The following is a 14,789-nucleotide window of genomic DNA, read 5'->3' as shown; positions in this document are numbered from 1 at the left end:
AATTTAATGAGATCCCTATGATAGTGGGACTTGACAGATTACCTTCACGCAATGGTATTGAAATGAGAAAGGAAATTCACACAATGCTGCCGAAAGCAAAGACAAAAGCTAAGGGGTAGGCAAGGGCCTTAGTCCTTCTTGGTCAAATGGAAAAATATCATTAATAGTTCCATTTTAAATCCTTTAATTATTCAAATAAATGGAAAATTTGTAATATTTGCCTCTCCTTAAAAATAATTATATAATCTAAATCCTTTTAAAATTAAATATTTCAACTTTAACCCCCTCAAAATTTTAAAATTTTATCTCGGCCCCTCTAAACTAATTAATAATTTACTGGTAATAATAAAGGAGAATATTTGACCCCACATGCTTGGACTTTTATCCCTAATCACAGCCATACCTTTTCAAAGTCATGCCACGTGGCATTTAGTGAAGCCCCGATGATCTTCACGTTCCCATCTCCATAATATAAAAACCCACCGACACTCTTTATTAATTTTATTTAATTTTTTAATTATAGAGAGACTTAATATCTACTTTTATTTTTTTAATTTATTTTTTAAAATCGATATAATGCTTCAAACCATTGTAATTTTAAATAGGAAGATAAATGTGTTTCAGTACGCTTGGATACACGTCATCTTACATTGACAGTAACACCAATACTAACCGAATTAAGACTCATTCGATAATATTTACTTTTAAATTATATTATATTAATTATTATATAGAGGCATGAAATGATGTTTGATTTGATGCAAAAATATCTTCATCTTTAAGTATTTAATAATTTAATTTTATTAAAAATTTAAAATAAATTACATTAAAAAAATAAGAGATTTTTAAATTAACATATCTTTCTTTCATTCAAAATTATTTAAAATAATATAAAATATTATATTAATAATATTAAAATTAAAAAATAGTCATCTAAAAATTAATTTTTGTTTTTATCCAAAATTATATTCCGTACATATATTTACTAATTTACTACACAATATTCTAATATAAATTCAGTACTTATAAAATTTAGCAATAAAAATTCAGTATTTAATTTTTCAACGTTTAAATTTTTAATTTATCAAACACACCTAAATTTGATGATTTTTTTCACCTTGGTCCTTGTACTCTTTTTTAATCCCTATTAGTTTTGGAACTTGGCAGCTTTTCCCAATTTAATATATAAACTTGAATTTCGTTTCAGGTATGATGACATGGCATAACTAGATTGTGATACATTATCACCTAATTTTTTAAAGAAAATTGTGTATATTTTGCAATGATTTTTTATATTTGATATTTATTTTAAATTTTCAAGTGATAGTGTACAACATTCTCTTATTTTAAATTTTCAAGTGATAGTGTACAACATTCTCAAGTGTCGTATTACCATACCTTAATAAAATTTAAGTTCACGAATCAAATTAAGAAAAGTTGTCAAGTTTCGGATCAAATAGATTGAGCCTTAATATAGTTGGCACTGTTATTATTGTAACAATTAAGAGGATATGGGTTCGAGTATATTTAAACACGTTATTTCTTAATTTTAAGAGTTGTGGAGTTACTAAATTACGAAATTAGAAAGTAGAAAGACTAAATCCCGAACAAATTTAAATTTGTGAAAATTACAAAAAAATCTGTTGGGGATTTAATTTTATTCAATAAGGATCCATGAAAATTACAGCTCACCCAAAAAAACCCAGCTCTTTTGCTATACAGATTTTGATTCCAAATATCGTACATACAATAGATGTATATTTTACAAGAAACAAATTAAATCTCCGGGCCGGAGCTCCTACACCGTTTCTCGCCGATTCTTTCACTTTCTCAGCAACAAAACAAGTGTTTCCCATCAAGAATCCAATACAAATGGAGTTTGCAAAAGATCATAAGGCGCCCATAAAGCATCCAAAGGACAAGGCCTATTAGCATCAAGCCTTGCCCATGGCTTCCCTTTACCACTCCAATGTAAAAGACTAACCGGACCAGGATGTAAATTCCGACATAAACCTCGGAAATTGTCTCCGCCGAGGCCATGTTGGTTCCACCGATGATCGACCGGCACTATGTTCCCGGCAAAAACCAATAAAAATGGTGGCAATGAACCTAATTCATAGATCCTCATCTGCTTTTGAATTTCCATCCATTCTTCGATTTTCGTTGTGTAATCTCCGTTTCTCCATCGATCGAGGTCCATTACCATTACACCGGTGTTAAAATAACATGGTTTACGGTTCGCGAACGTTAAATATAATGAAGGGTTCGACCAGAATGTCGTGGTGAAGTAAGAAGTGAAGTTTGCATTGCAATATTGTGGTGCGGCTAACACCGAGTTGTCTCCGAGTGGTGTAGCGGCGAGTTTAGCTATGTCGTCGACAAGGATTAAGTCCGAGTCGAGGTACACGACTCGGGTGACACATAAAGGGAGAAGGTTAGCTAAGTAGCTTCGAGCGTAATTCAAAGGACAGTCTAAAGCCGAACGAACGGACGTAGAGATAAGGCGTGAAACGGAGGCGTCGTCGAAAGGGTAGATTTGAAAGTTTAGGTAAGGGAAGGAGGCAGAGATGGTTGCATGTAGGAACGACACGTTCGCGGCAGCGGAGGTGACAAAGTGGAAGACAATGTTCTGAGGGCAAGAGGAGTGTTGAAGGACCGAAAGGGTCACGGCCATCGAGCCACGAATGTAAGCCGAGTCAAGGGTGACCGCCACATGAACAGCTTGGTCCGAGCAGAAAATGGAAGATTCACCATTCGGGTCGTCTTCGATATTAGTTATTGAAGGGCAATCCGGAGAATTATAGAATTGCGGGGCTTCCTTGAGTTGTAGCGTTACAGTGGCGGCAGTAACGGTGGCGATAACGGCAGCAATGGCGAACACATTGAAGGATAGCACATGGAGGAAATGTAAGAGTTGTGGTTTAGGCATTGGGAAAATTTTGGGTTGTTGAATTCACATTCATTCTATATATATGCATATATATATATACATATATACATGAATTATCATCATTTTAAACATGCAAAAGGGTCCACATATTGGTCCTATATCCTTTTCCCTCAATTCTCAATGAAGTTATTCTCCTCCATTTCACTCCAGGAGGAAATGCATGCATTTTCTTGAAGAATAGAGTTTCCCAAAGGTAAAATTTGGGATCAAGTAAACAAATTTTAACGAGTTTGATGTCTTTTTCAAGTTTTATGTACGAATAAAATAACATTAGAAGAACTTTTATTTTCGTTTAAGAATACGATTTAATTAAACTATAGATTTAATCGAAGCTAATTTGATTATCCAGCGTGAACCATCGTTTTTTTTATAAACAAATCCATCACATTTTTGTTCATTGTTTATTATATTGTTAAAAATTAAGCATAGAGTTATATAAGGTTAAACTATGTAATAAGTCCGTATACTTTTTAAAATTTTAAAATTTAATCTCTGTATTTTTATTTTTAGGAATTTAGTCTATTTATTTTTCAGCTTTAAAAATTCAATTTTAACTATTGACACTGATAATCTTTCTTTCTTTTCAATTTATTGGCACGAAATTTTGAAATAAAAAAAAATACCCACTTGGTAGTCATGTAATTAAAAAATGACGTTGTAATTAACTTAAATTTAGCAAATGAATTTTAATAATGAAACTTGGATTTTAGAATATGAAAAATAAAGTGATTAAATTCTTGGAAACAAAAATACAATGACCAAATTTTAAATTTTCGAATTGCATAAAGTCTTATAACATATTTTAACCTTTATATAATTGTGATTTGTCAATTATGAACTTTTATTTGTGATTTTCATTGTCAGTTCAATACAATTAGGTCACAATTTCATAATATCAAATCATTAATTCTCTTATTAAGAAATTAACCCTTGGAGTATGTTGGACGATCACCGTCCCGGAAAAGCATGGTGGAGCGACCAGCAAAACAATCATGCTTTGTCCCCAAGGCTCCTCTCCTTAAAAATATAAAAAGTAGACAACTTACTTGCTTATAAATAAAATTCTTGCAAGTTCATCACTCAATTTTTAGAATATTTTTATTTTAGTCACCCAACCATTAAATATTAAATAGTAATTAATTATACCCTCAAAAAATTTGATATTTGGTTTTTGGCAACTCATTAATCTTTTAGACTTATATCACGATTTGGTCCCTTGGCTCAATGGTATAATTATGATTATAGTTACTCCAGAACAATTGCAATTTTGACCCTTTTCAAAAGTTTAAAATTTAATTTAAGCCATTTTAATACAACCTTTTTAGCTTTGCCCTCCCCCTCCCTTATTTATTTAGACATAACTCCTGGTTTTGCCCTTGCTTCTACCCACATTATCAACCAACACCACAAGGGGGCATAGACACATCCTTGCCCTTCACCCACTCCATGCCTCGAAGTGCTTGACCTTGAATTCCCCATGGTCTCCAAGCGTATGAGATGCCAAGTCTCGCCTCTCAAAGGCAAAACGAACAGCCCTGAGACATATCACGCCAAGGAATTACAATTAAGAAGGGCATGTCTGCTGTCACCACCATGTACAACGGTACAAGGTCCGTGCAACAGACGCAGCTCATTCGTCGTAAAAATACGAAACGACCGACGACCCACTCAATAGTAGCAATACATGGAACAAGCAGGGAAAGACAAAGATCTCTAAGAGGTACAATGTCAACAACCTACTCAACAGGCACTCATTTACCAATTATGAGAATTTTATACGGATACAAGATTTACCATAAAACACCATATAGCAGTTACTCTATAATTTCGACTTTTTTACCGTGTCGATATTTTACTACAATTGATTATGATAGAATCCATTATAAATCGTAACCATACCAGTGCTACTTCGGGGTTACATAGAAAGTGGCACCAAGCTATGATTATATTAATAGAAGGTCAGAATATGCTCTAAATCTATGTACTCTTCATGCATTCGGAATTTAATCCCTTTAATTTGCGGATTTAAATATGCAAGTTCAATCATTAACACTATTTAAATTCTTTTGTTGAGTTCAGGTTCATTAAAACATTTTTTCAGTTACATGGCCAGCATGTGAGTATTTATTTTATTTCAAAATGCTTAAACGATGCTAGCAATTGGACATGAAGTTTAAGATTTGAAAAGCAGAGACACAAAAATCCTGGAAATAAAAAAATATAGGGACTAAATTCCAAATTTATGAAGTATAAAGACTTATAGGGTATTTTAACCTTAATAGAAACATAACCTAAAGTATAAAGACTTATTGGGTATTTTAACCTTAATAGAAACATAACCTAAAATTTTAATGACCCTACAACTAAGCCATCCAAGCAATTTCACAAATAACCTTCAGCCAGAAATTTTTTAGAAGGGAAAATGAAATTACCTGACAAGGGGACAGAACTTTCAATCTGCACGTTCACTAGGCCCCCCAAGCACCAACTCTAGGCCGAGCCAGCCATGTGCTTAAAAGCTTAGTCCGACAAAGTACAAACCATATGGGGCACAACGAACAATAAGATTTTGAAACTGGTGGATCAAAAACACCCAAGGAAGCTGATCAAATAGAGCCATTATAGTACACAACATGCCATAAAAGAATACAAGAATTCAAGCCTACAAGTATGTTGGAACAAAATAAAAGTTGATGTCAGCATCTGTCAATCCAGGACACTAAAAACATGTGATGGCTGTCTGGAAGGAGCTTCAAGACAAAAACAATATATACAGCACAATCATTTGATCATAGCCAACTTAGAACAAAACTGTATCAAGCATGTCTTTTCACATGATAGCCGAGAACGCACAAAAGGAGGTGGTTGGCTCTTCGAAATGGCAGGGTTCTAAGTTCTAACCGGCAAGTGACGACAGGGAAAATGCATGCAACACCATCAATTGATGCTAACTACTGATTCTAAATTCAATAATTCTTAGGGACAGCTTTGTTCAAAACACAAGCGGAAAAAAGGAGCAAGCCAAGCCAACATGTTAGCACAATGAACATTAGCTTTCAACAAAATACAAGACAACATGAAGACTAACCATAATGGGGATTAGTGATGCCATATAGCTAGGAACCAGTTTAACGTACATCATTAAGGGAAAAACTCAAAAGAAAACTACCCTTCATTTCAAATTTAATCATTAAAAAGTAAACAAATAATAAGCGGGAATCAACAACTAAAGTTGCACTCTCAATGGAACAAACAAAACCAGCAATAAATGCCATACTATGTTATGTTCCCTAGATATGGATCGAGTCACCGGACGATTTACAACTAAGTCATGTTGAGAAGAGGGATTATCCCCCTTGTTTCTTGAGCGACCTATCCAGTATAAAGTTCAACTCGTCGAAGGGAGTTACCTTAGTACTCGTTAGTGAAAGATCCAAATATCATAGGTTAAGTATAAATTCTGCTTATTTCATTAATAAGAAAATAACTCTCTTAAATATAGATTAACAGCTTTGAAACTAGTAAAATATGATAAATAAGGAAGACTCCTAATTCATGGGGATACTGATAATATATTGGGATTCTCCTTATTCAATAAACATTCTGTTTATGCTATTTTTTGCTTATTGATTTACTTCTTGTGCCTGCCATAAGTGCTGCTGACAAAAGTGTCCCTAACATACTATCTTCCTACTACTTGTATACAATCCATAATTAGAACTAGAAGTCAGAAGAGCAACCTGAGCTGCAAAAACTCCATTCTGTAGTCTGGACCATCTGTTGACAATAATCAGTAAAAGAAAAGAGACAAACAGATTAACACACATGCGAACAGTTCTGGACAGAAATAAACAGAATTGGGGGTATTTAACTATTGCTGCATAAATAAAATATGTTGTTCGTAAAGACTCAAATGAGAGGAGCAAGTATAGTGAAAACAAAACTTTCAGCATGTTTACGGCAAATGCATATACTAAAGCAGAGAAAAACAAGTCTACCTACACTCCCACTAGTTAAGCCTCTTATGGACGTAGAACTAACCTGTAATCATGAAACTTAAAAGGCAGATATAAAATCTATTCAAATTGCAAAAGGAAGTTGTGTACAGTTTAGTGAACTAAAGGATATTGCAGCTCGTAGAACACAATGATGCATTTCCACGTATAGATGGCAACCATCAAATTAACAAAAATAATATATAAACAATTCCTCAAATCACCAAAAAATAAAAATAAAAAGCATTCTTAGATTTACACATGACATCAAATCGACACTCTAACATGATTAGCAATTTAAGCTGTGATTGTGGATTCGGTTTATTGATAGATCATTGCAAAGATAACACAAACAATGATAAACAGAAACAGCATCTTCAGATAATGGTCCTGCTGGCCTTGTGCAGTACGCTGACGATGATGGTGGTGGTGATGGTGGTGATGATATCCATGAGCATGACCACCATGATATAAATTTGAAAACCCATACGGAAACCCAGCAGCATGACCAAACATAGCCGCATCAGGAAATCCATGCACTTGAAGGTTAAACAAAGATGGAATAAGACCACCAAAGGCTGCAGACAGTGTGAAATTCCCGAACCTAGCCGTAGCCATTGGCGCAAAACCTCCCAACCCTCCCATGAATCCAAAACCATTTTGGGGAAATTGATTTGGTTCCGGTGGAGGAGCCGTCTCAGGTCTCTGTCCAGCTGGACGATTTGGAATATTAACACCCGGGATAGACTTAGACCTAGGATCAGTAGATGATTTCCCCCTTCCATACAAAGGAACCAATTGTTCTTCCTCGATAAGGGCCTTACAAATTGGACATTCACGAGAACGGGAATGAATATGAAGCCATTTGTACAAGCAAGGCCAGCAGAAAAGATGCCCGCATAAAGTAACGATAGGATCTTGAGCTAATTCAAAGCAGATATTGCACTCAAAGTTACCAGCATCACCATTACCATTGTTACTAGAGCAAGATGGATTTTGGGGCGAATGGCTCGCTGATTCCCCAAACTCACTTGCCATTACTTAAAGACTTCCAAAACCCAGGTTCCTATAAAAATCAAACCAGAATTAAAATAAGCAATCCACTAAATATAAATTTCAACAGAAAATTTTAATTCAATATAAGAATTAAAAAGAACTACATATTCTTTCCTAAATATTGGCTGAATTTATGTAAAGATCAAAGCCTCTACAATTAATTTAATTTGGGGGCAAATGGCTAGTTGATTCCCCAAGCTCACTTGCTATAAACATCAATTTCACCGGAAATTTTTAATTCAATGTAAGAAAAATAAATAAATTAAAAAATCCCTAAAAATTGACGGATTCATGTAAAGATCAAAGCTTCCACAGTTAATTTGATTTTGAGAAACTACATAACCTCAAATTCAAAAACTGCCAGATATCATATACAAGAAAACATCATCACTAATTCCAAGAAAAAATCATTCATAACGATTAAACAAAGAGAACATTTCACTATCGTAGATCGGGATTCAATTGTAACATAATCAAATAAAAAAATTAAGAAAAAAATACTAAGAAAAAGAAATAAAATACTAGAAAATTTAAAAAACAGAGATAAATTGGAATTTACCAATCGATAAAGCAATCGCCCAAGAAAGTGAAAATCAACGAAGATACAGAGGTGCCTTAAAGAAACTACGGATTTTTTTTCCTTAATTTTTCTTTTGACCCTTCACGGTTCCATTATTTTCCTTACTCCATTTCTTACGTTTGGGTTGGGTGAAGGTTAAATTCTACTATTAGTCCCTGTACTTTACATAAATTGTGGATTTAGATTTTATATTTTAATTTAGTTAATTTTAGTCTTTGTTGTTTTTTAAATTTAAAATTCAGCCCATACTCAAATAGTAGCATGGGACCTTGGCCCTCAAAAATGAAAAATCATTTTTTTAAAAGTTTATATAAGATTAAATAACACTTTGCCCCTCCAAAATAAAAATATTTTAATTTAGTCCCTTCAAAAATGATGAAATCATGAGTTAATACATGATAAATTTACAATATGATCTCTCAAAAAAATTACAATTCAATTTTAGCCCTTAAAAAGTTTCTAGATCCACCCATGGTCAGGGGCGGAGCCAGAGAATTTTTTTAGGGGGCCGATATGAAATTTTAATTTTTAATAGTCTATATCTTTATAATTTTTAAATGATTAAATCAAATTTTTATTATTTTAGGGGGACAAAGTGTAATTTTATCTTTATTAATTTAAAATTTTAAAGGGTCTAAATAGTAATTTTTCATTTTAGGGGGTCGGGCCCTGCCACCCCATAGATTCACCTCTACCCATGGACTTGTATTATGCATACATTTGTAGATTTAGTTCATGTTTATTCTCTAATTGAATCATTATTTGTCCTTATAATTTTTTCAATTTTGAAATTTTAATCTTAATGCAAACAACTACAGTTAAATTCATTAATCGACTTTTTCATTAATATCTAAAAATAATAAGCCAACATGGCATTACATATGTGATAATATGTTTACAGTTTTCTGTTTTAAAAATAGCATAACTTAATGAACTTAATAGTTACCATTTTGTTAGAATTAAAATTTTAAATTTTGAAAAAATACAGGGACTAAATATAATCAAATTAATATGTAAGGATTAAATCCACAAATTATACATAGTACAGGGATAATATCAAAATTTAACCGTGGGGGGAAATCAACCGACTCTTCGTCCGTTGATAGTGGAAAACGGGTACTTGTCCACGTGTCGCTGACCTAGTGGTTTATGTATCTAAAACTCGTTTAATGAGATGGCGAGTGTTATTAAATCAGTGGGAACCCGCGTGGGAATCATGTGAATGCCTAAAACGGTCCCGCCTTAATTCAACAGCTATCCCGTTGACTTTTCGTTAAATTAGCGAGTAAGAAAATGGAGTCGTTGCCTTGTAATAATGGGCCCAATTTGTTTGACGTTCAAAGCCCATTTTTGCTTATTAAAAAAATCACTAAGGTTTGTCAATTTTTCAAAATAGTCCAAATTAGACCGACGGCTAAATCAAGGGAATTACCCTATTGATGCAATATTGATATTTCAAGGGCTACCATATTTACTAGAAAAATGGTAAATTTTACAATTACTTACACAACTATTAGTGTGCTTTTGCATTGGTCACCAAATTAGAAAAAAATTTATTTTCGTCACTAATGTTATCATTTGTTTCTGATTTGGTCACCCTCCGTTAAATCATTAATAAAAATGATGACATCGCCTTTTTAATTAGTATAATTCTAGAAAATTTTAAATAATAAATAAATTGATAATTTAGGTATCACATTAGACACTTTATGAAAGTAAAGGTATCAAATAACCCTCCAATTGATAGTTCAAATACCACATTGGACATTTCCAAAGCATAAGTACCACATTAAACATTTTATAAAAATACAAGTACCAAATGTGACATTATCCCTAATAGTTTGCAATGTTCGTACGAGGTAGAATGCGTCTAAAATGGCAGCTTGAATATAATATTAATTATTGCCAAAGAGAGTTTCTAGAAAGTTTAATTAAGAAAAAAATAATTACAATTATAATTTTTGAGCCATTCAATGTTGAACTCACTACTAAATTCTAAGTCAAGTGATATTGTCGGTCAAAATATTATTAATTATAATAATAATTCAGAAATTCGGATTTAATCAATTTCAAACTTAAATTTCTCTCAAATTAATTTATTCAATTCAAATTGACCTGAAGTTGAGCGGTTTAAAATAATCCGAACTCATAATGTTTTACATTGGAAAAGTTAAAATGAGTTAGACTCGAATGTAAAATTTGACTCAACCCAAAACGATAAAAAAAAATTAAAATTCATGTTGAGGGATTTTTTACTCATTCGAGATAAGTATTATAAATGTGGGTTAGCATTGTTCTTGGCGAGAATATTGTCTCCCAATACCCAAGGTTTTCAAAAACGGGTTAGTAGTCGAATCGGTTAGGTCATCAGTTCGTCGATTCGAATAGTTTGTCTGGCTCGATTAAATAAATTATTAAAATTTCCTAAAAAATTTTAAAATTTCGGTTCAATTGATTCAACCGCCCAGTTTAACCAATTTTTTACCGGTTCAACCAGACTATCCTAGTTCTAGGACAACTAGTTCAATGCCCTTCTCTAGATAAGTACCTCGATTGGTTCTTAATTGGACTAGCCAGTCTCATCTGGTTCGGTTCAAACAATCTTGCCACTATCATGAGATCTTGAGTGCTTGAAAAGGTAGTAGGTTCAACAAAGCGAGAGCACCACCTATATTTTCAAGCACCCTACAAAGTTTCTCTAAAAAAAAATCCTTAAAAAATTCAAGTTAATCTAATACAAGTTGATCTGTCCTAAAACCAATCCAACTCGTTGAATCGGCTTAAATTTCATTGTATAATGCCCCAATCAATTCTCGATCAAATTCAAACAACCCTACCAATATCGCGAGAGCACGACCTGCATCTTCAAACACCCAACAAAACTTCTCGCAAGAAATAAAAAAATCCCTTAAAAAATTCAAATTAATTCGAACTAAAACCAAATCAACTCATATAATTAACTAACTTATCCTTTTTATGTATATTATTACTGTACAACAAATTACTAATTTTTAATTATGTTATAACAAAATATTATAAATAAAGTAAATAAAAAAATAAAAAGACCTGAAAATTGCTTCTTTTTTATTTATGGGGCAAACCAATATTTAGTTAGTAAAATAAAGTCAATGTAAACTCAATCCTAGGTAATCTTTTCTTTGTTTCGTCGTTAGAGGAAAATTAATTAATTAATTAAAATATAAATTAAAAAAAAAACAAATTAAACTGGCAAAAAAAAAAAACTCCCAAAATCTTCAACCCAGTATCTCTCTTTAATTGGTACAAATATCCCTGCGCCGCCCTTCAAAATTTCCTTCGTCGTTTACTTAAATTTCTTGGCAACCAAACAGAACCGAGTCAATCAAAATTCTATATTTTTGAAATTTTTTGGGGATTTTTTTGAATTTTTTTTCCGATCAGGATGCAAAGCCTGAAATACTGGTTAGCAGAGCATCCATCAATCGTGAATTTCCGGTGGAGTCACACCCAATCATTTGGTTCAACGTGGTCATTCCTTTTCGCCGCCATCGCCGTTTACATCGTCGCCGTCATAACCCTCCACAGTTTCCTTTCCCTTATCCTCTCCAAAAGCCGACGTATCCCTCTCGGGCCAATCCCAGCCATCCATAGCCTCTGTGTTTCATTAATCTCCGCTGTCATTTTCGTCGGAATCCTTTACTCCGCCGCCGCTGAGATCCGCGACACACGCTGGTTCTGGCGCCGTACAAAAACAATCTCCACACCATTTCAATGGTTCCTTTGTTTCCCACTCGGTACTCGTCCTTCCGGCCGTGTATTCTTCTGGTCATACGTCTTTTATCTCTCCCGCTTCCTCCACCTCTTCCGTACATTCTTCACCATTCTCCGTCACCGGAAATTAACCTTCTTCCACTTATTCAACCAATCAATCCTCTTATGGATGTCCTTTTTATGGCTCGAATTCTCTCAATCATTCCAAGTCCTCGCCATTCTCTTAGCCACTCTCCTCTACTCCGTCGTATACGGCTACCGTTTTTGGACGGCGATCGGTCTTCCGAGCGCCTGTTTCCCTTTCGTCGTCAATTGTCAAGTCGTCCTTTTAGCCTGTAACCTAATCTCCCATTTTGGTGTCATTTTCCTCCATTTTCTCAAAGGTGGATGTAACGGCATGGGAGCTTGGGGATTCAACTCCGTTCTAAACGGCGTCATTTTAATACTGTTCCTTAATTTCTACGTCAAAATGCATTTGAGAAAGAAGAACGTTGAAGACATTGATGGAAACAGCAATTCTTCATCATCAGCATCTTCTTCTTCTTCTTCTTCAGCTCATGGATGTTCCAGGTCTGATATAAAATTTGAATGACTTTTAGTAAAATTACAAATTAAACCCACCTTTTTTTAATGATTTTTGTTATATAAATCATTTAGTTTTAGGGAGATTAACAAGCAAAAAGTTCTCTATCTTTTTTCTTCTTCTTTTTTTTTTTTTGCGTTTTTCTTGCTTTTTTCTGAAAAAAGAATTTGTAAGTGTATACAGTATACACTAGAAAATTGTTTATAAACGAATTAATAAGAATTAGGAGAATTAATTATATTTGTGTTTCATATATTTTTGTTGACATTACTGTGTTATTATATTTGTGTTTTCATTGATTTTCTGTCTCTTTTTCATTTCTTGTGGATGAATCACAAATTTTATATTTTTTTGAAGGATTAAATAGATTTTTATTTTTTATTTTTTGGGTAAAAGTATAATTTTCTCTTGTACTAATTTATAATTCGATCATTTATAAATATTTATAAATATAATTTTTCAATTTTGAGGGCCAATGCTCTTGCCTGACCCTTACATCCGCCCCTAGCTCGATGTTTTAGATATGCTTCATGTTTGTATAAAGAAGAAAGATTATCATTAACATTATTTTATTGTAAATTGTATGTTCTTATTTATAATTTGATTTACGTGTTTTAAATATTTTTCTTATCGAAGCTAAATAAGTATTTAGCTTGTACAAACTAATGGTTAGATTGTGTTTTAAAATATGTTCCATATTATATTTAAACTAGTATTTAGCTCGTATAAACTAATGACTAGATTGATCGAAAAACTCCAATTTTGAAATTAATTTAAACTAATGGTATACTGTATTTTTGAAATTTATTTTTAAATGAATTAATAAGAATTGGTATTTAGCTCGTACAAACTAATGGTTAGACTGTGTTTTAAAATATGCTTCATTTCATATCTAATCTTACATTTAACTCGTCTAAATTAATGGTTAGATTTATGTGTTTTAGATATGTTTTTTTTTATCTATTTTAAACTGATATTTAACTCGTATAAATTAATGGTTAAATCATATTTTAAAATATGTTTCATATCTTATCTAAACTACCATTTAGCTCGTATAAACTAATTGGTAGATTGATAGAAGAATCTTGTTTTTTAGATTAATTTAAAATTTAAGTCATAACTTCACTAGTTTATTTCAATATATTATATTTGATTCTTTGTTCGATTCAGATGTTGCCAATCAAATATTTATAATATTCAAACCCTTAAATCAGAAGATCATACATGTTTAAACATATTCGATTTTATACCATTTAGATTATTACAACACCAATCGTCTAAATAATTATATCAAGAGTTTCAATTAGATCAATCGTCTAAATAAAATTTTCATTTAGTTCCTCCGATCTTTTCAACTTAACTAATTTAAAATAATCAACCCGATCAATTTTTATAATATACTGACCTAATTAATTCGACTTATTAAAAATATATATTTAAAATAAATATATTATAAAACGTATATAAAATAATTAAAATGTAAATATATTTAATCGGCTTACATATTATATATAAATATATTTAAAATAGTTTAAAAAATATTAAACATAGTTCAATTATAAAATTTAATGACCGATAATCAATCGATATAATCAAATAAACCAACCCTACAATCAATTTAATCACTAAAACCAACTTATGCTCTCCCCTACTACTAAGTAGGATCAAAACCAACAAATGTTGAAAGCAATAGTAAGGAACATTACATTTCCAATGGAAGATATAAGTTTTAACTTATACATGACATTGTTAGAAGGGACAATCACGAACCTCAAAACATTAACCATAAATCAGATAGGGGTGAGCAAAACTTGATTTGACTCGAAAAAATCGGAAATAAAAAATCAAATTTCGAGTTATTCAGCTTTTTCGAGT

General features: G+C 32.4%; 3 protein-coding genes across 3 annotated transcripts; 1 reads left to right on the top strand and 2 right to left on the bottom strand.

The window, feature by feature from the left end:
* Positions 1-1,618: 1,618 nt before the first annotated feature.
* On the bottom strand, positions 1,619-3,061 carry LOC107942855 (probable galacturonosyltransferase-like 1). The gene has a single exon (XM_016876583.2). The coding sequence runs from the start codon at positions 2,927-2,929 to the stop codon at positions 1,856-1,858; it is 1,074 nt and encodes a 357-aa protein (XP_016732072.1). The 5' UTR covers positions 2,930-3,061; the 3' UTR covers positions 1,619-1,855.
* A 4,071-nt stretch (positions 3,062-7,132) lies between these two features.
* Positions 7,133-8,715, bottom strand: LOC107942867 (E3 ubiquitin-protein ligase RNF185). Its single transcript, XM_041094904.1, has 2 exons — positions 8,561-8,715; positions 7,133-8,011 (listed from the first exon to the last, which is right to left on the bottom strand). The coding sequence occupies exon 2, from the start codon at positions 7,981-7,983 to the stop codon at positions 7,267-7,269; it is 717 nt and encodes a 238-aa protein (XP_040950838.1). The 5' UTR covers positions 7,984-8,011; positions 8,561-8,715; the 3' UTR covers positions 7,133-7,266.
* Positions 8,716-11,699: 2,984 nt separating this feature from the next.
* On the top strand, positions 11,700-13,451 carry LOC107942858 (elongation of fatty acids protein 3-like). The gene has a single exon (XM_016876585.2). It carries the CDS (start codon positions 12,003-12,005, stop codon positions 12,921-12,923), a length of 921 nt encoding a protein of 306 aa, XP_016732074.2. The 5' UTR covers positions 11,700-12,002; the 3' UTR covers positions 12,924-13,451.
* Positions 13,452-14,789: the final 1,338 nt, after the last annotated feature.

Source organism: Gossypium hirsutum, chromosome D06, assembly GCF_007990345.1.
Source record: "Gossypium hirsutum isolate 1008001.06 chromosome D06, Gossypium_hirsutum_v2.1, whole genome shotgun sequence".
Taxonomy (NCBI): Eukaryota; Viridiplantae; Streptophyta; class Magnoliopsida; order Malvales; family Malvaceae; genus Gossypium; species Gossypium hirsutum.
This window is presented reverse-complemented; position numbering and strand designations above follow the sequence as displayed.

Excerpts from the sequence above, each read along its gene's own strand:
- LOC107942855 (XM_016876583.2), bottom strand. The coding sequence starts at position 2,929 with ATGCCTAAACCACAACTCTTACATTTCCTCCATGTGCTATCCTTCAAT.
- LOC107942867 (XM_041094904.1), bottom strand. The coding sequence starts at position 7,983 with ATGGCAAGTGAGTTTGGGGAATCAGCGAGCCATTCGCCCCAAAATCCA.
- LOC107942858 (XM_016876585.2), top strand. The coding sequence starts at position 12,003 with ATGCAAAGCCTGAAATACTGGTTAGCAGAGCATCCATCAATCGTGAAT.